The sequence below is a fragment of the Asterias amurensis genome, chromosome 3 (genome assembly GCF_032118995.1).
Source record: "Asterias amurensis chromosome 3, ASM3211899v1".
NCBI lineage: Eukaryota > Metazoa > Echinodermata > Asteroidea > Forcipulatida > Asteriidae > Asterias > Asterias amurensis.
This window is the reverse complement of record NC_092650.1, coordinates 556,048-579,600: the sequence shown is the minus strand read 5'-3', so window position 1 is coordinate 579,600 and position 23,553 is coordinate 556,048. Positions and strand designations below refer to the sequence as shown.

At 41.5% G+C, this 23,553-nt stretch overlaps 2 protein-coding genes across 3 annotated transcripts in view; one reads left to right on the top strand and one right to left on the bottom strand.

The window, feature by feature from the left end:
• Window positions 1–2,999, bottom strand: part of LOC139934759 (kinesin-like protein KIF28) — a 60,625-nt gene extending 57,626 nt beyond the window's left edge. Inside the window, exon 1 of one of the 2 annotated variants that reach the window (XM_071929163.1) lies at window positions 2,933–2,999. The gene's annotated coding sequence lies outside the window, so the exon portion shown is untranslated. The remainder of the gene's footprint in view (window positions 1–2,932) is intronic. The other variant, XM_071929162.1, reaches the window with a different exon arrangement.
• LOC139934761 (cytochrome P450 10-like) lies at window positions 1,423–23,296 on the top strand. The gene is made up of 10 exons (XM_071929168.1): window positions 1,423–1,655; window positions 15,187–15,516; window positions 15,952–16,177; window positions 16,556–16,746; window positions 17,137–17,344; window positions 17,951–18,143; window positions 18,640–18,806; window positions 19,285–19,363; window positions 20,129–20,332; window positions 20,531–23,296. Exons 2-10 carry the CDS (start codon window positions 15,198–15,200, stop codon window positions 20,639–20,641), a joined length of 1,698 nt encoding a protein of 565 aa, XP_071785269.1. The 5' UTR covers window positions 1,423–1,655; window positions 15,187–15,197; the 3' UTR covers window positions 20,642–23,296.
• Window positions 23,297–23,553: the final 257 nt, after the last annotated feature.

Below are 23,553 nucleotides of genomic sequence, written 5' to 3'. Positions count from 1 at the left end.
TTACATCCACAACCAGGAGCAAGCCAGTCTAACTGAAAACTCCATAGATAATAATAAGGTGGCTTCTACCCCAACCCTTTACATCCACAACCAGGAGCAAGCCAGTCTAACTGAAAACTCCATAGATAATAATAAGGTGGCTTCTACCCCAACCCTTTACATCCACAACCAGGAGCAAGCCAGTCTAAGTGTGGAATGATAGCTGCCAACAGGAGAGGCAACGGAGTAGACGGGTGTCGACGACGTCTGTTGGTCAACTCAATTCACGATGATGATGTAGGGAATGATTCTGCGGTGTTTATTGATGATGGAAAAGCAAGGGATTTTGACGAGGTCAAGATAAAAATGACTCAGTTTAAACTGATGATCCCCGTTCACAAACACTCATCTAGAAAGACAGTCCTACGTGAAGTTGTTCGTTTAAACAAAAATAAATGACAAATTCCCTTATAAATGGAACTTTAATTTCATTCGAATTGTTTGAAGTGTTGAGGTTCTTTCGAAAAAGGCAGCCAATATTGTTCAGATTTCGTCATAGTTTGTTTTTACCTTCCGTTGAAAACGTAAATTAAACTTCTCCACAATATTTGTCAACGTCACACACAGTTAGTTTTATGGGAAACACGATGCACACCAGTTGCACCCTTTTTCGGTCAAATTCCCGAAATAGAATAAGTAAAGCATGGCCTAGAATTTGGCGATAAGATTTGAGTCACGTCGGCTAATATGAATGTAAACAATAAGCACGTAAGAAGTGATTATGTTATCAATGAATACTGTTGGAAGGGAAACATTACAAGTGGTGGAGCTGATCGATCTAAGCTGACCCTCGTAGCAGCATTCTGAAGGTTACTGCATTTCTAGAGATTCTCTCTTGGTAAAGTTCACGGTGCACCACTTCGATCCAGCCCCAAAACCAAAGCCACATGTACCAGATTAACGTGATTGAATGGCCACAAACACGGGACTATAGCTTTGTAACAAAGATGGATTATGATCATGTACTCTATAGCTTTCAGTTTCCTGTAATAATTAATCAATAACCAAAGCTAAGGACAAGGGCATTGATCATCCACAAAAGGCGCGGAAACCTCATCCATCGTTTTTCATGTTGTTGTGTGAACGGTCAACGACCTCACGACTTTGCGCGGTGTGTGCTTTTCGGTTGCGTATAGTACGCACTACGGTAGTACACGTATACTGGGGCTAGGCAAAGCACGTGCCTGCCTGTACAACCAAAGCTCACGTCAAGCTTTGAATACAGTAAGCATATAGGCAGTTGAGGTCACTGTGAGTGTGACCTGCGCTTGCCACTCATCCATCCACTTCGTTGTTTGCCACTCAACCCGTGGGTCAGGGGAACAGTGGTCGGAACAGTGATTGATACCTAGAGCTTGAGTATAAATACCGCGGTACCTACGCCGCGTACGGCCACTCTACACACAGAAGCCAGAGTGAGCTGCTACCGTGTATGTGTGTGCACGCATGCTGTGTTTAATATTCAACCCTACTTTTAGAGCTTGTGGGTTTTCGCCTGAAGGGGATTCTGGGTTTAGCGACGGGTACGTCTTCCTGTACATGCAGCTACACTAGGAGAACATATTGTACAAAAACTGAGGTTGTAGTTTTTCGGAACGTCGTCAGAGAGGAAAAAGGTAAGCCATGTCTTTTTGTAGAAATTGTGAGCTTGATGGCTTTAAGTTTACAACTGACTGTGTAAAATTCTGGGAATTTTTTTGATACAATTTTATGGATGCAACGAACAATTCCGGAGGGAGTTTATTGCACTCTGCCATCATTAAGATCATTTAAAAAGATACGTGTGTAGATAGTTAACTATTTTGAGACTCCTTACATAAAATACTGTATAAACCCAACAAAGAATCAACCGTTTACGCAAAACAATTCCGGAACTGACGATAACGGGAATACATAGTACGTTTGGTAAGCACTCTTAATTTTAATGGCAATACACACTTAGAAGCATATAGCTGCTTTCGATAGTAATTAAGCATTTTGAGAACGCTTCGAATTTATATGCTTATAGAAAGATATCAATTTGTATGACCTAAAGTTTGAATCGGAGAAGCGTTCCAAAAACCAAAGGTGTAGGCCTACTCTGTCTTTAAGAGGACATATTGCTCTTCGAACAAACATCTAGCCATTTAAAATCAGTATTGATGTGTGTGTACTGCAAAAGTGTTCTCACTGGATTGTGCTTTTCTAGCTAGGCTATGCTATAGAGTGCACTAAACCTGAATGTAACCTGTTTTTATTTGCTCTTTGTAGTATTAGTAAACATCGATTTGAAAACACACTTATAGATAATAATGTTATACTAATCGCTTTTTAAAAAGATTAAAACCGTAAAACGTTTACCACAGCAGTGGATTAAAATAAATCATCCGTTACCAACTAGCGCCTACACGTTGTATTCCGTGTTGAAAGAAAGCAGCATGGCTTAACGTTCCGTTAATGTTGTGGGGTCTAATTGGCGTAACTCTTTCTCTGTGGCGTAACTGCATTGTTTCAACGTCAGGCATTTACCGTTTGGGACAATCAAATCGGGTATCTTTCGTTAGGCCATTGTACTACCCATACGGATTGGCCGTGCGGTGGGTTTATGGACAACAATAGACAATACGAATTAATTTTCTCTGGAAAACAAACAGTTATTGAAGTATTTTGCCATTGGAGGGAAAGTCATTGTGGCTTTTATATTGTGTTATAACGACGCAGTGAGTGCATGCCCCTTGTTTGCTTCGTGTTTGCTCCGTGCAAATGAGTTTCTATTATGCCAGAGAGCAGATTTCTGGTGACAGTACTCACTGTTGCTAATGGGTAACGGTTTTTGGAAGTTGTTATGCGCACCGTCTAATTGGGGACTACATTATGGATGGACTACCTATGTATAACAATGAAATACACTTACCGAAGTCGCTGTATTCCCCTGCACCCAAAGTGCACTGACAATGTCAACATCATGGATCGAGATCTCTTTCGTTGATGCTTCGGATTGGTTTTTTATTGACTGCAACAAAGGAAAACAAGCAATGAGATAATGATATCGGAAACTTAAAAATTAACTAAAACAAGTGACCATGTTTTATAGAGGACAAGTTCTCAACAGTTTACTTTTGAAAATCCGGTGACTGTAATCAATGATCATATGCACTATGCGCATTGGATAACAAATTGCGATATACGTTACTCCAATAGCCGTTCTGTCGCTTAAGATTTAACTAGACACTCAAGTGACGTTTACTCAAGTGACGTTTACTAAAGTGACGTTTACATAAAGTTCGATTCGCTGACGTTTACGACAAGCTGGGTTTCGCGGTTGTGTCAGTGTATGGTGGCCGCAACGGTCAGTCAGAAGGTCATGGGGTAGCGGTCACTGCTCGCTAACGTGGCCCGCGTGAACATGCAAGTTTTCAAAACCAATTATTGTGGTCGCAATGAACAAGTGGATATAATAGACAAGTTGGCAAAGTGGAGGAATTTATAAAGCATGTTTTTTGACTTGAACTTAGTAGGATTCTAGACTTTGACAGGTGGAAGTTTATAACTGAGAGGGGTTTGCGATATAAGCATCAGATGCTCTGGTCGTTTTCAGGACTCGACTCTAACTGTTGGCCATGGAGGGTATAACCATGATATAACAGAGTAGATATCCGCATTGATCGGGTATTCTTAATTTACTTTAATAGCAATATCCGTGTTTACATAACGGTAACTTATTGTGGAAATATGCAATAAGATTGCGTGCGTACATTCGGTGTACGCAGCAGGGAAAGTTTGACGAGGCAATTCAAAAACTTTAAGCTTAGATCTGAAAGCTCATTAATTATTAAAAGAAAGATTTCAAGCCAGTTCTCAGATATTTGTGTTCGGGGAACTGTTTCAGTTGGGCTTTTCTCATCGCTGGATCACACCAGTCACTTTCCTTTGGCACACGCCCTTCTCTTCAGTCAAAAAAGGCGATTCGACCATCAAAAGCTCTTTCACTTCATCCTCCCAGAGCCAATCCAACGCCCCAGATTGAACGGTAACGGATGCTGGGGCGAATTGGTCCCGCCTGGATCGATGAAGGCTCGCGTTGTTTGACCTACATACAAAAGGCTCAAGTGTAATCCCCCGAAGCTTGGAGTTCGCGACCCGTTGTGAATGCCGTTGGGCGTTGGTTTAGTACCCATCGTTACTCTGCAGTGTGCGCTGCTGAAAAACAGCAAAATGACACGGACAGGCAATTTGTTACAGTTTTACTCAATTCGCATCATGAACACAGAATGTATTACCCCGATTAGCTAACTGTGCTCAGGTTACTTATTCTTCTTATTAACTTATTCCCCTTTGCATTTGTTCGATGGCAAACTTAATAAATGCACTGCAAGGAAACTTTGGTGGCAATTATGCGAAAATGTGTTTTATAAAATAAATTCTACCAAAGACACGTGGTACAGAGAAAATGCCACATTCAACATACTGCTACTTTCCTTAACCAAAATAAACGCAGTCATTTAAGTTGTGCTTTGAACTTTCGGCTTCAAGCGTGTCACTGCGATGAGAAAACTATAACATATACACTGCGGAAATTGAACGAGCAGCACTTGATCTCTTCACGTTCCTCAATGAGATCTACCCTGACGAAGGACCACTTGACATTGTTTCCAGAATCTATCGGCTACAAGGAGTTCTTGCAGTGTTTCCTTCAGTGTTTAAGGGGAAACCTACGGCTGTTGGTTTCTGTTGTCATGTGTTCTATCTTTGCAGTTCTCTGCTGACATAGTTCCATCATCACTGCAACCAGAATTCGGTCACGGGTAATCTAAAAGGACAACGTCACGCACTTTGCAGATGGTACCTGGACGGATGGGAATTTACGTGTGCTACCGGAGGGAGCTATCCGATGATGCGTAGTGGTTCCTTTAAGCGCCTGACTATTATGGCTATGTTCATGAGGGCACAAAACCTATGACGAAAGGACCTTCTTGTGAACTTTGGACGTATCTCGCTGACACGTTTTGGACGGGAAAACAGATCCTTTTAAAACCTTCTTTACGGAGCTTTTGTGTTCTATTGGCAACCTCAGTCTCCTCAATTCAATTTAGGATCTCACCATGAGATTGTTAACAGTATAAGGAAGGGCCGCCATGCTTCGCTGACCGGCAGAGAACAGGTCTAAGGGAAATACATGCATCCACGAACGGCGCATTAACAGGGCCAGCGGGTGAACTCCACAGTGAGCTCTGCGTGACATAGCACTCGCCTTGCCAACATCGCTGCGTGATGGCCGATTTTTAGTCCCTTTCTTTATTCTCCTGTCTTCTCGAACAGACCCGTGGCATATTTTCCATAGCTCACAAAAAGTGCAAAGACCCTATGAGATGGACCTGTTCGCCTCGATAAACGGGTACCCGGCTTTGACTTGATCACCCCTCCGTCTAAAAATAGTCTCGAGGAGAGCGCATGGGAGTGTGTGTGTATAGGAAGATGGGAACCCACAGATGCGCATACTTAACACGATTCTCAACCTGGATGCGATTCAGTATTAGGGCCGCTAGCTATCTGTTATTCGCACAGTGTAGATGCGCTAGATATAACTCCATTACTAGGGAGACTGGCATAAATCAATTTTCTTTAAATATATTACACAGTTCCACTGACAATACAGTTGGCATAAAAACTTACTTGGTAAAAACAGCAACTGGCCGAATGTCCGAGGAAATATTTTCATCAGATCTTGTTGGGGTTTCGTAAACACAAACTGATTTTATTTCATGCAGTGCAAAGCAAGAAAGATATAACTATCAAAATACAAAACAAATAATTCACAGTTTTTACTTTAAAGATACGTACAATGGCTAAGTGGAATTCTACTTTGATAAGTGAAAACTTAATTGAGAAAAAACATTTATACTGTTTCATTCTCCCAAACCAAAGCAGCCTCTTTAACTTTAAGCGAACTTCATGTCGTCCCCTGAGATGTTTAGCTTTCAGCCGGTAGCCATCAGGTACCAGTTCAACCCTAAGCCCTGTCCGTAAACCCATTCAGAATGCCACTCCCTCGCAAAATCAAACCTGTCACCCAATACAGTGGAATGTTATCGCTTGATGATATGTTTATCCCAGTTCCAATCTCTACTGACCCCCTTTATAAAATTTCATACAAACTTTCTAAAATATACACCACGAATCAAAATTTTCTTGTCAGATATCAACTGACATTGTGAACGATACTGCTCAGTGGACGTCATCACCGGCTAAAATTATAAACAAATTATAAATCTATATAACAATCAAAAGGTTGACAAAGGGGAAAGGAACTGTGCAGTAAATGCATGTCATACACACCAACAAAAACTAAATTGGTCCCACGGCATGGGGAGGCGTGCCCTGACCTCCACAGTACCGGGGCCCTTTGTTACAAATCCCCCGGTCGTGTTTTCAAATCGACCTGACAGGCCTTTTGACAAATCATTCCAATCCAGTTTAGGAAAAATAACGCTGTATATAGCGAACTGGTTCCGCATTGAACATTTTGGTGTACCTTTGTACAGGTTCACTACCAAGTACGGGAATCGACTTGGGCCAACGTTGTCGCCAGACTGGGGGGTATCTTAAAACAACAGTTCTCATTTGGGCGGTTCATTAGTTTACCATGTGGGTTCGGGAACTGAAATAATACTTTGAAGGAAACAGGGTTTAGGATTTGCTTTTGTCGAAGGTTCCCACTTGAACATGTACTTGTACAACGCCTGTTCAACTGTACTGAACGGGGCCCGCCCCACTCACCACTGATGTTATTATATAAGTACCTAATTGCATACATGTCATTCACCGCTTGGTGACGGAGTGGATTCAACCCCGGGCACGTAGTGGGACTAAACCGCGACCTGGGCCGGGTCGCGGCCAGGTCCAGTGGGAGGCTTTAGTATCTTCCTGAAATCTGGGCCAAGCTGCTGGAACTATGGGCATAATGTATTGGTTTTCCGGTTTCTTTAAGTCATTCTTGCGCACGGGGACTATGCTGTATAATTGGGTTTATGATCGAGTACTAACAAAACACATGGCCAAATAAAAAGTTGAAATGAAACCGTTTAATATACTGCAATGAGATTGCAAACAGAAAGGTTGGCCCATTGGGTCTGTATGAAGTGCATCAAATCAGCTTTTAAGTTTGGGCGGAGGGGTGGGGGAGCGGGGGGACAACAGTTCATGAGCCACTTTGTGAAGTCATAACATGGAACGTACTGGGTCAATACATCAACAATGGGTAAGATGAACTTTTCTAGTGTGAGGACTTCCCCTCGAATTCCAATTCAAAGTAGTAATTTTTAAAACTAATTGTGACGTTGCGTCCCTACCCCCCCCCCCCCAAGTAATGATGTGAACAGAGCGTGACTTCAGATTAATGGTTTGTCAGTAAAATCAGGGATATCATCGCTCAAACGCGCTGCATAGGGTCTCGTGGTCTTCATCGTTGGGTTTGTCTTCTTTGGGTAAGGGACAGTTCGGTTGATGGATGGGGGCGAATCGCTCCCCGGGCCCCGGTAAGTCAGATCCGTTCAAAGCGATCATTAATAATCAAACAGGAAATTATCAACCGGGTAAGTTTTAATTTAGAATAGAAATAGGGAAGGAATAGTTTCAAGATCACCCCTTCTTCATTTGTATTAGTGTTGTTGTTTTTTTTTTGGTTTTTTTGTTAGTATATGGGTTACTATTGATGAAGCTGAGTTCTCTCCAAATATTACACCATTGTCGACAATGGACGTTTGTAAATTGCTATATCATATTAAATGTTAATGTTTGTTTTACTACAACATAAACACAGCATAATATACCGTCAGTTTGACATTTACCAGGGAGGGCAAAAACACCATTAGGCGATTTCATGCAACTTCTCAAAGCAAAGCACACGAATCTGCTCACCCATGAACAGTTTATCCTCAGCATAAACCAACCGTATGGTTTGGTTGGCTACATCACTGCATTAATAAGAAATATTGCGAGACGATGTTTTCTGCTTGACGGTTATCAAACCCTTGCCCCGGGTCCTCACTCCTCTTCTTATTTTCAGTGTCTCTAAGATTGTTCACGAAGCGTGCTCCCGTGCCGTCATAGTGACGGGGTGCTAGATATTCACTTAACAAGCAATCGAACATCCTCCTATACACCAGAAGTACACGAACTCTATCGATTGTTCCTTCCCAAAACAGCGAGGTTGACTCAACCTTTCAAGGAGAGCCTCGGCCAAGGGGGGGGGGGGAAGCTCTCTGGAAAGTATGATGAACGCAATAGTGCAACGAGACGTTGTTGTTCACAATCACACATGATGGTCAGAGCATGGAGTTTCTACCTCCATGGAGTTTCTACCTCAATGGTCAGAGTTAGTTTTTATCTAAAGATTGGCTGGAGCTGATGTTGATGGGTTTGAAAACCTGCTCCATTAATGCTTCCCTCCGAACAGGAGTGCGATTTTAAAACAAAGAAAGCAATGAGCTCAGTCACAATCTGCTTATTATAGCTGGGACACGGTTTATCAGCCAAAGTGCCATTTCATGAGCAGTGAGTGCAACTGGTTCCCGGCAAGTTTTTGCTAAGCTAAATGCAATGATCTTTATAGAAATATTGTGATGGACTTAAACGTAAGTTTGTACAATTATTGTTTGAGGTTCTCCTGACTTCGTCACTTTTGGGTGGTCCAATTACAGAATATAGTCCCAACCTAACACCCACTTCACACCCACTCTCTATTCCAGTCACAAAATGGTTAATTCGTTGTTAAGTAGAACCATGGTAGAATTAAACCCTACTCCAAAATGCATTGTCAGCGTAAGACTTCTAGGTGTGCATCATCAGTGTTTGATATGGTCGGGTTTAAAGAGTCGATGAACTCTTGGTTCACCGTGTTCTCCACACGACATCAAAGGGGTGGCCGGGATCTCTAAACCCCCCGGGCAACATTGGGCTCGTTGGCAACCTACCCACGCGAACCCAGGCCTCGCATAAGCGGCAACCAGAGTTCTTTCATGGCTATATTATAATATTGAGAGCTTTGGATATATCTTTGGTTCCCTCCCTATCTCCTCCATGCTGTTGAATAATGAATGTGTGTCAAGCATTACTGTCAAGTAGCGAATCAATACTGCGTGTGTTTGCAGCTTGTATTTAGGTCACGCGGGTTTCGCAGCCAAGCTTTAAAGGCCATTCCGTAGTAAACGTACATTCTTCACTGTCAGGAATTTCCCATGACTAGTTTACAATCAAACACCAACTCTTCCGATTCCTCAAACGTGGTCGGCCATGAATTCCTCGGAAAGTTCATTATTTTAACCCTTTCTCCTTCTTGGTCATCCTCCTAACTACACACTGGGAACTAAGCTACTTAATGCATCTTAATGGTAGTTCACAAACGTACAGCGATGTGTATATTTGCAAAAGGCACGCCAACTCTTGAAAAGGAGGAGGGATTCGAAATTGTAAACAACTCGAATGGACGTTTTGAACCCCAAAACATATTGCGCCTCTTCACATCCAGCATGTATCCATTGATCACAGAGTGGTGTGTCGACTTTAATATGAAACTTTCTTGTTTTGCTTAGAGCCAAACAAGTTCAGCAAAAGGATAACAAATTTACGAGAGGTGTGGGGGGGGGGGGTGTTGAGGTTGGAATACTTGATTTGTGTTGATTTTGCTCTTAATACCCGATGTAATTAGAGCTCGGGAGGGGCGAGTGGGTTGGCATTGTACGGGAATTTATTTTGTGCATGAATGAACGGATTATGGATTGGGCCGCAAGCTCTCTGCTCTTGTCGTTGAAAATAGGTCAGTCGGATGATAAATGTCACCATTCACATATGGGGAACAGCTCTCCAAAATCTCGCTAAGTTCCCTGTCAGGGGAAAGTATGCCAGAGTGGGGACATTTTGATTAAGTTTTAACTTTTGTTGATATTTGGGCACGGGTCGCTACTTGGATAATATATCTCGTAGAAGCTGAAGCTAACGTATCTCCATTCAATGATAAACTATTTGGAAGAGTCAAAGTCAATTATTGGGAACTTTGTTTCATATTTCGATAATTTTTCAGGCTTGCTTTATCACAGGGATTAAGTGAGTGACGGAACCTCTGAGATTTACATAATGATTCTTCTGCTATCACCAAGTTCAGTTCTCAGTGGGCAATACAACATACATTCAAAATACAAGGCTAAAATCACCCATCACAAACAACAAAGGAATATAGCACAAATCACCCTCTACTGGACCAACAGTGTTTATAGTAACACTCATGCCACTTAAATCCGCTTACTTTGGACTTTCTCTATGTGTTGACTAAGGTATTTATTACCTGATATCAATTTGAGTCCTGCTACATTTTTCATCGTGTATCAAAAAGTGCCGGCCAGCAGGGTATGAGTGCTGGTCTCACGCAATGCCTTTATAATTCTTCCATGTATGCGATTCCCTCAACATTACAAAAAGTGCCTCTCAACCTAACACTGTGACATCTCTGTTAAATGTAACATTGACACAACAAACACCTGATACAAAAAAAATACATCCAAAGAAACAAAAACTTCCGGTTACAGTTCGCCCGTCAAACGGCCCGGGATGGGGCTGACCGGTGCCTTGTGCACGACACAAAAAGTACTTCCCACCTGAGAACAAGGTTCACCTCAACATCAACGGTTGGCCTTAAGTTGAACCCTACCGCATGCAGAGGTTCAAAGCTCGGCCCTGGAGTAGTGGGTCACTCACTGCTACCGCTGGATTAACACTGAAGTCCGTAGCGATTCCCACAAAGAAATCACACCTACACCCTGGACCTCCTCTATAGTTTGCATTCAGAGTGGCCAATGTTTCTTCCGCACGGCTAAAACTTTTTGTTGTGTTGAAATCGTAAATTGGTGCTTCGTCCACTTGCCTCATTAAGTCGGTTTAATTGGCGATTTTCCCGCTTGGATTGAGTCCAATAGGGATGGGCGGATGGTGCACTTTACTTCTCAGTTGGATGCAAGGTGCGTATCCTGAACGTGAAAGGTTTGTCAATTGTAGCGACAGTTGAATTGAAAAGGCAAATCCAAAGTTGTGCGAAACAGGGACAGAATTCGACGTTATGAGGTCATAGACTCCTACTGAAGTACAACTAGACAAAGAACTGTACTGGGAAAATAACTTTCAAATGATTGGCAGAAATATCACTTCAAACTCATACATTAAAAGGGATGAACACACACAGAAAATACACACGGAAGTAATCTATAAATCATAAATTCAAACTTAGGATGTGGATGCTTCCTTGATTTAGAAACCCCATTTGCCATTCACAGAAATCCTTCGACCTTTACACGTAATGATAACATCATAACATCTCGAAATTCTTATTTTGTTCTTATTTGTAACCCGGCGTGGTCAGGTCTTATTCTTTGGGTTTTCTTGGTTGATTTTATAATTTTATTTTCCCTTCATTATATTTCCAAATGAGTAACGTATACACTGCCATTACTAGGATACAATTCACGCTGTTTCATGCAAGGGTGTACTGGATTGTGATAGATGGCCATCTAAACTATAGGACGTCTATAATGACGTCTACTCCTATAGCTACTTAAAAAACTTATTTCATTTTCCATGAAACGCAGCATCGTTGACATCCACTGAAGCGATCTCGACGACAACGCGCCGCGATGTGTAACACGCCAACTTTGTTTTGTAGCGAAGCCTCACGTGCCGTGTATCGAAATTTGAAATTAGTGACGGTTAAATGTAGCGGGCGTGATGGGGCGCCAATAAACGATCGCCAGGCTGAAGTAGAGATCTCTCTGACCTACTTCTCCGTTTGTGGATGCCGCAAATTGTCGATGGTGTTATGTTGCTTCTCGCCGATGAGCAAAAGACAAAATTAATTGAGCACGATTTCGGAATCTTGTGGCAATCTTGAGATCGAGGTTAGAGATATTGGAGTGCTCTAGTTTTAAACTTGAGTTAATTAGTTCAATTATCACGTGGGAGTTATTCAGAACCAGGCACGGAACTGAACGGCACCTGGAACACTATGCCTTGCTGAGCAAGATGGAAAGGCTGGGCGAAGCTGTCTGATGGACCATCCAGCAGGATGCCTCGAGAAAGCAGAATCAATTCATCATGATCATAATTATGTAATCCAGAAATAAATGACATTTACAGAAAAACACGACGAAATTGTATATCATTTCTGATGAAAAAATGGTTCACTCGTCGTCGTTGGTCATGAATATGAATTTATTTTTTAAAAAGAAGAAAGAAGAAGAAATTTAAAACGGATTATAGTAAATGATAGCCATGAAACTCATGCTGATTGTGAAAGCAATGACTACGACAACAACAAGCAATTTAATTGCTTTTGTTCTCTTAATATTCCACCCTGCACAATTTGACATTCCGACGGGGTCGTTGGCCAAGTGGACAACATCGCCGTGTCGTGAACCGTAAGAATCAACGAATTGACGGCATATCGGATGCTTCAATCACACCCAGCCGCGGTGTCAATCCTTAAGCCGATCGTTGCCAAAAAGCAGCTGATTAGAGGGCCCGTTTGGCGGCAAATCTCTGAAAAGAACACAAATATAGCTCGTATTTTATAAATAGCGGTTTATATCCGGTTTGGTCCCTCAAAAGAAGGGGAGAGGGGTTAGTGAGCCAGAAGTAATGTGGAAAAATAACCATGCATGCTTTTTTGGCGTGGCCAAATATTACTAGCTCGGGGGAGTAGTAATGAATAACGGACATTGGAGTTATTTTATGATTTGCTGGAATTTCAGGCGGTTGACCTTTGGGAGAGTTTGCTTGTTTGTCTTGTTTGGGATTCTGAGGGTTGATAATTGACATCGAGCCTAACCTTAACAGAAGTTGTTTTCCTTTTTTGTACTCGGCGTTTATTTTTTGCAATGCAGCATCCGCCCTTGTATTGCGCTAGGCTGTGTCTTACGCTCGAATTATAGTTGTTTAAGGTCAAGCTATAAGTTGTCCATCTGAAATTATTCGCAATAAGTATTCTGCCTTCACAAACCAGTTGTTAGTCTGTTCCTATTAGAAATTGAAAGAGACTTGAGTTGAGAATATGGCTAAGTGTGTCTAAGTCTCTCTGGACGGTCACGGTGGTGGTCACTGAAAATGAACCGGGAGTTTAGAGCTTCGTAACTCAGAACCTCCACAACTCTGTTGAACCACAACTCAAAACCAACAAATTCAAAACCACCACAACTCAAACCAACACAACTCAGCAAAACCAAAACTCAAACCACACCTCAGAACCACCATAGCTCATAATATAGAGGGATCTATCTAATAGTACATGTACATGACGTATCATATATTATGGTGTATCCGCAAACCTTGCTAGATTGTATTCCCATCATGTATATTTTCACATTTTAATAACAAGGACACCCCAAAACACAGTCCCATATCACGAACTAGATCAATCTTTACCCGCTGCATTCTGACCGTCCAATCTCCCTATTGGCACCCCAGCTGTGACCGAACCATGGCAACTACCTTCGGCAGAGTTACACATTTTTTGACAAATTTTAAATGGGTTCACGAGCCTTTAGGGCGTGACTTTGTATCAACTTGCACCCAAGCTTTCAGTATATCGCAGGGCGGCACAATCGGGCAGGCTCACTTCGGACATGACCTCTTGACCAAGGTAAGAGGTCATAAGGCAATGGTCAGCATCTTGGAGGTGGATGTGATACCACTAATCATAGAATCACCACAATCAGGGACGTCTGAAACTTTGCAACGTGGAACAGGTTACAAATTCCATTATTTAATTAATACGAACCAGAGCTTCTTACTCTGGTGACGTCTGGCGGGGAAATAATCCTCCCCCACCAAGCCGATCTTGAAATAGTTTAAATTCACCCGTAAAAAGTCAACAGATAGATCTATATTACTTCTTATACTTCTTAATTTCAGCTCAATGTCACTTCTCGAGCGCTGGAATTCTTGGGTTTGTGTTTTAACGAGTAGCGTATGGTTTGCTGGACGGAACTTTGTTGTCGGCGTGTGGACGTGAAGGAATGTTTTAGGGTCCTATCCCCTTTTACTGAATTTTAATTTGGAGTTTTATACCGCGCAAGTGGTGATCAGTCGACGGGTGTAACGACATTCTGATATCGGGCAGGGTCCTTACTCCCAGCAGCGCATCGACGGCTGAAGGACATCTTCCTGGGATCAGATGGCGAATCGTTGAAACCACCTCATCAACCATCTGTATATAGAAGAATGTACATAACCACTTGCGGATTTTCGTACCATAATGATTCAAGATTTAAATCTTTAAAGGAACACGTTGTCTTGGATCGGGCGAGTTGGTCAATGAAAAGCGTTTGGAACCGGTTCTTATAAAATCCATATGGTTAGAAATAATGATTCACACAAAAATATGTCTCGAATTTTCACGGTTTTCTTTTTACTTTGCGCGAACTATCAGCGTCGGCCATCACGTGGACATGAAGCCTTTTGCGAGCATCTGAAAGCACACCATTCTATGCAACAGGGATGTTTTCCGGGCATTCTTTTCTTGCAATTTCTGCAATTTCGATGATCTGAGCCCAAATTTTACACAGTTTTTTTTAAAGCATAAAAATGATTGGATACACCAAGTGAGAATACTTATCTTTTGACTATTACCAAACTAGTTTCCTGCCTTTAGAGTTATTTAAAACATGCAAAACCAACTAGCAGTTCATTTCATCACCCCCAAATACAATCTGCATAAAGACCTGTCGGTCCTTGCTCCCTGGCTGCATCATGTCCCCTTGCCGGAGGGCATAATGTCCATGAGGGGGTACATTCCGAAAAGTAACAGCTGTAGTACCATGAAGGAAGAACCATGGGTGTGTGTTTTATACCTGTGGGGTTATATAAAACACGCTGCACAGTTTGGGAGCGGATTGGATACAGAGGAAAGCCAAACTGTTACCATATTTCGATTTCGGTCAGTTCTGTGTGTGATTTTTCTTTGGGGGAGGGACTTCCAGATGTGGAATGTGTTGTTGTAAGGGGCAGGTTTTTATAGCTATATATCATTTCGATTTTTCTAGAACTAACACAATTCATCACAAATCATCATCTTTACCATCACATCAGTTTCAGTAAACGTTATTTTGTTTGTCCAATCTTTTGAAACAGCTCTTTGAAAGATGTTCTCGGCACTCCAGAGCAACGTGATGGTACAGCTCGCCAAGGCTGCAGCCGAGTCACGCCCGATACAGGTACATCTTGTCCGAATGGCCACGACGTCCTGCCCGGTGAACGCAGCGCAAGCCGGCGTCTGTCCTCTAGCCAACCACGACATACGGACATCTGCTGACGTTCTAACGGCACCGGCTTCACGCGTGGACGCTACCAGCTTTAGGACTACGGGGGCAAACGCGCTGTCCACGGCCAAACCATACGACGAGATGCCTGGCCCAAGAGGGTTACCCGTACTCGGGTCACTCCTAGACTACACCAAACTTGGTATGCTATTTATACAAAAATCATACTCATAATTGCGACTAATCATTTTGCTTTTGATTCCAACTTATTCAACTTTTAACACACCATGAATGAACTTCAAGTAATATTTTGTGATTTCAAGATCACAACCGAACTGTTAACCGAAAGTGGAACGTTTGCATTTAAAACAATTGACGAACCACGTAGATGACTATTTAAAAATGACCCAAATACCCTTCGGCTTATGAAACAAACGTCGGATGCGATCTTTAAGTAGCACAATGGCATATGGAGTGTATGTGTAACTTTTCACTTCTTTAACATTTCTTTAATCCTTCGAGACTGCTGAGTCGAAACCTCAGGCCATTAACTGTTTGTTTGCATTTATACCATTTGATCAAATTGATTGGTAAGCAGTTTGCAATGGCTAATTTTCTTCTTAAAAATTGCTGACAGGAAACTACTCCTTAGAGAAGATGCACGAAGCCATAGTAGACCGGTTCAAACAGTATGGTCCGATATATAAAGAGAACATTGCCGGAGCAGAAGCAGTCCACATTCTCGATCCGAAGGACGTGGCTGATTTGTTCCGGATGGAGGGCAAGACACCGCGCCGGATTATCATGGAACCCATGGCACACTATAGGAAGATCCGAAAGAAGAATGCCGGAATAGCAAACCTGTAAGTGGAGCTGTAGCTAGGTAGTTCAATACTCCGCGCAAACACATCAAGTGTAACCTATATAGACGCCAATCATAATATCACTATGACATTTGCGGCTTGAATATGCTTTTACCGAATTGGGACATATTCGCGACTTGGCCATACCCATCCCAGCCACACTACATGTAGATTCCTAGAAGGATGCAGTGACGACATTGGAAGTTTCAGACTTGAAGGTTGTTTCAGCCCTCACTCGGCCGAGAACATCTGGATTATATGATGACGTCACATACATACATACATTGGGTTGTAATCAAAGGGTTTTCCCCCTCTTGTGTCAGGAATTATGAAAAATTGGCGTCTCCTTGATTTGTTTGAATTTTCTTTGTTAAACAGGCAAGGAGAGCAGTGGAAGACGTGGAGATCCTCCCTTCAACATGTGATGCTGAAACCAAATAGTGTAGCCACTTGGATCCCTAGCATGGAGGAATGTGCCACAGACTTTATTGACCTCATGGCAGCACATCGCGACCAGAACGGGGAGGTACCAAACTACCTCGGCCAAATCTACAAATGGGCCTTGGAGTGTAAGTTAATGAATCATTTCATAATGTTACGCAGTGCTAAATCCACAAACGGGTATAATCCACAAACTGGCACTACAGTAAGAGTTTGTGCTCAATTCAATATTCAAACGAATTGACATGAACTTGAAGGCAATTGTGAGCCAAAGTCGACCAAATTGGAAAACGGTCCGTAAAACAGGAGCTCATCCAAGGCATGTCATACGTTATTGAAGTACCGTTGAACAAGTAACTGTCAGGCTTAGTCAGGCTTGGTACCTAGACTAGATACAGAAATGTCCCTGCAAAAAAAAAATTCTTTGAATGTTTTTAAAATATGTATACGGCGCCATACAAATGCTGTGAATCATCATCATAATCATCATTAAATATGAACATTTGCTTTATCAACAGCCTCCTTTTCAGTCATCTTGGGTAAGAGAATAGGTTGTCTAAACCCCACAGCTGAAGATACCAATTCCGAGGCAGCGAACCTCATCTCATCCACCATGGACTTCTTTACCGGTCTCTGCAACCTCACCTTCGGCTTCCCTCTCTACAAGTACGGTATCAGGACCAAGGCATGGGCAAACTTTGCCGCGGTGCAAGACTATATCTATAAGTACGTGAGTTTCTGATGATGATAGTCAGTTTGTTCTGTTGATGTAAAAACCCAACATTTGCAGTTTATATCATTAGGACACCGTGACACATTATAAGTACACTGCAAAATACTTTGGTGTTAAAACTGACACCATGTAGGTTGTCACAAAAAGGTACCGAAAAAGAAGCAACATTTTCCTCATAAAATAGGGTGTTAAAATGTGGCAACACCCATGTTGGAAAAGTGTTAACACCCTATGAGTTTATTTTCCCATATGAATACCCCAAATCAAGATCGCTTCTGTCATTGTCTTGCCGCAATCAAACCTTAAATGCACATATTAAAACAAATGACAAAACATAATCATGTTCTTCTTGTTTTCACCCCAAAACGTGACCACCGATTCTGGAAAAAAAAAATTTGTTTTACATTCATATAGAGGAAGACAATGTTTTACTGAAGTACAGGACAGGGATAAGTACTCTTCGGTAACCTCTAAAACAAAAATTTTAAGTCGAGAATAGACTCAGCCTTGCAGGATAATCCTACCTAAGGTCAAGTGCAATTCTCTAAGGTCATACATTGTGTTTGGCTTATTATGACGTCAACGCTTTCATTTCACAGCAAAACAGCGGAACACGTCACACAATACATAAACGACATGAGAGAACGTGACGTCACATCACCTACAGCCAATCAGACACAAGGGAGCGATCAGAAGGCCACAGTTATAAACTATCTACTTACAAAGGACAATTTTGAATTCGAAGACATCTGCACTCTAACGAACGACTTGCTATTTGCGGCTATAGATACGGTAAGCATCAGTTTTAAACAGTTATGATAAATCAAAATTGTTCTACTCAAAACTAGCTTCAAAAACTCGTCATATTGCGGTATCACAGACTGGTCCCCTGTCTTTATCCGCAGGTTGTATCAAAGACATGAACTGGTTTTACGGAACCAGTGATTTCATTGGATAAACGTGCAGTGACGTATAAGCTTTCATTCTGTGTTTTGATTGGTCCGAGATGATGTTTGTCAGCAGCTGCAATTTCGGTCGTCTGCATGCAGTGTTCATAATGTTTGTAACACTTGCACATGTTCATGCATGTAATTTATATATTATGTATACATGTACGTAGAATTTGACCACGATCCTCCTTGTGAAATGGATATGTCAAAGTACGCTCGCACGAGATTGGTATCTTGTTTATTTCACGAGCTTCGAAGAGTGACGTCAGATGTTCAGGCTAGTGGAATTACTGCATTGAAGTTTATCAAATAATTTGTTTTTCTTCGTTTTTCTCTAGACGTCAAATCTTCTGGCGTTCTGTCTTTACTGTCTGGCAAAGAACCCGGAAGTACAAGAGCGTCTGTACGAAGAGGTCTCTAGAGAGCTTCCGGTAGGGACGCCCGCTACGGCAGAAGCTCTACAGAACATACCGTACCTAAAGGCATTCGTCAAAGAGACAGTGAGGTGAGCATTGACCATGTGATCTACTTAAGTCACAACGTAAGACAAGAATCGCGTTTCAAATGTTTGTTATTTTTTACGTTCAGTGAATTTAAGTAGAAAAGAAAACACCAAAAACTGTAACAACACTCTATTTTGTGATGTTTTTTTTGTAAACGTATTTTCTATTCTGCTATAGCGGAGTGTGAATTACCTTTGTATATGGGGGAACCGGGACTATAACACTTTTTGAGATGTTTTCTGATACAGTTTTCTAAACTATGACTTCAATTCAGAGGGAAAATATTTCACAGCAAAAATAGTTCCAGTATGAACTTCATGTCATATGACAAAAATGAAGCAATATTGTTTTTGACCCTTGTAATACTTTTAGAAGCAATTAAAGTATTTTGTTATAAAGCACGGTCAGGTCAGTTACGTCCCGCATTGTTATTTTGTCTCTGCTAAGTACAAATCCAACCCACTCTTTTTCCACCTACAGAGTTTATCCACCCGTTGACGGAACCAGCAGAATATCAAATCATGACATCTCGATTCGAGGTTACAGAATACCAGCGAATGTAAGTGTTAAAGCCACACGTATACGCACGCTCACGGATCGGGGGTTGTGGGGTCCTGCTGCTGTTGTTCTATTAAAATTATTCCCTTTACTCCTCTGTGGGATTCAAGTTGAACTATGTTGGGTCTATTTTTCAAATGTAAAAGATCCTACAGCAAGGTTCGTGCATTTGCCCACACACCCACACCCTCCCCAAACACAAAAGTTTCCGGTCAAATGTCAGACAGTTAAATTACCTCATTTTTGTGAAACGGTTGAAGAGTTCAGCATAACGACAACTTGTCCTGGTTCTCAAAATCACACGTCAGCCTGTGTAGGATAAAACACTAATTATTGTTACTACTTATAGTCTTGGAGCTACCTCCATGGAATAGTGTACGATCACCATTGATTAGAGTTGAATTATTCACATTACGACGGTTGTCAAAAGAGGGCGGTATTACCTGCTTTTATGCAGACAACTCTGCTTTTATAGTGTAAAATAGTCTGGTCACACAACGACAACCATTACAGGCAACTTGCAAGCAACTAACTGCAGTGCATGCTTCAGGACCACTTGGTAGCACATGAGTAATTTTCAAACAATATCTTACAATTTTTAAACGACTCCTCTAGAGGGTCTAAATGTCAGGCCATTAAATATTTTGTTTGCATTTTTACCAGAGGTCCTTTTGATTGGCAAGCAGTTTGCAGCAGCTAAATCTATTTCTGCTTTTGGTTGTTCTAAGCATCTTATTGAACTTCTTGTGTGATTTTGCTTTTGCAGACGTTAGTCCGGGTACACTGTCTATCCGGAAGGATGCCCCAGTATTTCAAGGACCCGGAACAATTCAAGCCGGAACGTTGGATTCGGGGACACAAAGACTGCGAGAACATCGATCCGTTCCTTGTGCTACCGTTCGGAACCGGGTCAAGAATGTGTGTGGGACGGAGGCTAGCCGAGCAAGAAATTTACCTGTTAATGGCGAGGGTAAGCTATTAAGAGCATACGTTGATTCATAATAAACCCAATAAGAAAGCGATACAAATTTTTGACGTCACAAATTCGCAATAAATAATTCGCGACGGTGGCCTTGTGCTCAACTCCTGCGAAACATTCTTTTTAGTCTTTCAAGTTTCCTTGGAAAAGGAAAGATGAATAATAATTTAATCGTTTTGCTTTCTCCAGCTCGTCCAGAGGTTCCGTGTTGAGTGGCATCACGAAGACATGGACTATCTGTTCCGACTCACCAACGTCCCCAGTCGACCGCTGGAACTCAGCTTTGTCGACCGCGCATGAGTAGTGAACTTTTGACATCGATGAGACATGCGCAAACACCTATGAATCGCTCGCATATACTTGGGGGCGAGAGCATGACATCTATTCAGGGATCATCACAACATTGCCAAACTGGAGTTTATTACCCGATAAAGGGACGGTACATCAATAGTAACAACAACAATACCCCCCCCCCCCCGCAAAAAAATGTACAAAATAAAAAGTCAGAATTATCAAAAAATCACTCCGTATTATTTACAGAAAGTGACTTTGGCACGCTATGTGGCAGCAGACTTACCAGGTAAATTTACATTGTTTACGTTGTTCTGAAAATGTGCACTTCGCCGAGAACAATGGTTTTTACTTGGTTAGTATGCTGTCACCTAGCGACCCAAAAGTCCCCCTTACATCAATTGACGCCTTCAAAATACTATGTCGCGACTTTGACGACACCAATGATGTGCCCTTCTTTTATCATAGTCAGTTAAATTGTTTATTATTTATTTACTCTGTATTATAGGATTTCGATAGAACGAAACAAATTCTTTATTCAAAGTCTGTATAAATTGACGCTGTGTGCCAAAACCATGCCAAAACTCAGAACTATATTTTATTTGCTCACCAAGAGACGAAAAGAAGAGTTTTCCTATTGATCCAATTCACCATCACCAAAATAATCTTGGTTGCGCCATTTTGGGAGCAAATGTCCCTGTATGTAATATACAGCACAGTGCGCATGTGTAGGCGTGGTGGTGTACATTTACACGCATCACCATACATTGTACGTGTAATTTGGATCACCACATGGTAAGTGTGGCAGACATTAGCCATTATTTGTGACGGTGGTGAAAGGAATCATTAAGTTACATATATTTCTAACTGATTTCTAAAATGAGATACTTTAAGACATCATACCACCTTGATATCGTGGCTTTTGCATTTTCACCATTGATAGCATGGTGATGTTTGAGTGGTCTTCTCATCATTGGTGCAATGGGAAACTTTTTAGGACACTTAGTGGCAGCAGGCTTACAAATCCATTGTTCTCAGAAATTTGCACATGCGTAGAATAATGTAAACAATATAAGTGAACCTGGTAGGTCTGCTGCCACCTAGCGTTCCTTAGTCTCCCATAATACAACATTTTACTCATTTCTGAGAAGTGGCTGGTTTTGGCCTGGTTGGACGCGTCATAAATTAATAACTATATTCACCGACAAGAATCTTTTAGTTTTTATAATACATCAAAATCTAAAAGATCAATTATGGTAGAGTTGCATATTGTATTCTTGTACAAAACGTATAGCATTGTATTCCCGGTGTGGTAGGAGATTCTGTCCCTCTACGGCGAAGTGTGTAGAAATGTGGCATGATAGCGCCCTCTATTGAATCCACTTCCTTCAGCCCATGTTAATATTTAGCGTTAGGGGAAACACAAACCGGGGGCACAATCTCCTAAACACAGGACGAAGCATAAAAGATAATTTTTATTACCGTGTAAATACTATTATTATTTTAATTATCATAAAAATTACAGCCGACTCATTATTTTGTAAGTATTGTGTATTATACTATTAACCTTTAAAAAAAAAACAGTGTGCATGATAAGTGTTGACACATATAATTAACAAAAATAGTAACAACTCATCATATGACCTCCTGATACACTTTGTGCATAATGGTTAAGTTGGGTCTAAAAGTGAAAACATCACTGGGGAACTCGCCAAAACAAAATGGCGTCTACCCACAAAATAATACTTCACTTCTCCGCAACGATTTCAGTTTCAATTTTACTCGTTCCCTTATTACGAATGGTCAAGGAGCAGAGTTCGCCTTGGTGTATAAAGGGGGATGAGGGATCCTTGAGAGCCCACACCTTCAGAACAGCAATCCCCTTCGCTGAAACAATTTACCGTCGCCCCACATGAATGAGTAGAACATGTTAGCTCGTTTCAAACGTGTCAACGGAACTATGGATGATGTGGTTAAAAGATTGAGACTGGAACTAAAAACTAAAACCTGTTGTACTTTGATTTTCATTGTTTTGCCTTTACACATGTCTTGGTCACGTTATACTTCATTCTCCCTTATAACCCCCTTATAGTGGAGACATCGACAAAATAATAGGAGACATGGAACGCTAGGTGGCAGCAGACTAACAAGGGATTGTGTACATCACGTTCATGTCGATCTTAGTCGACTTTTGGGCAATGGAAATAAGCAATATTGGTACATGTATACAGGGTTTTTTAGAAGCTGTCAAACATCTTCTCGACTCAGAGTCAACAATGATTTCTATTGAACTTGTACTGGTATCGAGTTTATAATCAATACAATTAGCAGTTTGGAACAGCAAATTTAAATTTCTTGACTTTCAATTTATTTAGAGTTCAATTTACATTGGCCCTTTGTTCACTGTTCCACGATTCAGTGTGATGGTACACATCTTGTCAGTCCGCACACTTTCAAACATTGCCAAACATAAGTCATGTGAAAAAAATCCCTGTAGATTGCCGCTATAGGTCAAAATACATTTAACTCAACATTACCTGTATAGGACATTTTCATGATATGTGTGTGTTTGAGTTGAAAAGGGGTGGCCAACCCTATATATGTATACGCAGCCTGATTTTATAGAGCAGTCTGCTTATATAATGCATATGTATTATATTTTAATTAAACCACATCTCAAATAATCCAAACTGTTGGTTTAATTCATTTCAACGTTGCCCCATCCCCACCCGCCCCCACTCGCACGACCCTCCCCTACGCATCTGAATAGTCATTTTGACCAATCAAACGTTTACAAATCAAATAACGGGTTGTTCGTTTGGAAGCCGAGTGCAGTGCACCAGCGCGAGAGGGCGCTCTTGCCCTTTCACTTTGTTTTCTTGATAGAAAAATGCTCCCTCGACACGGGTACGCCACACTAT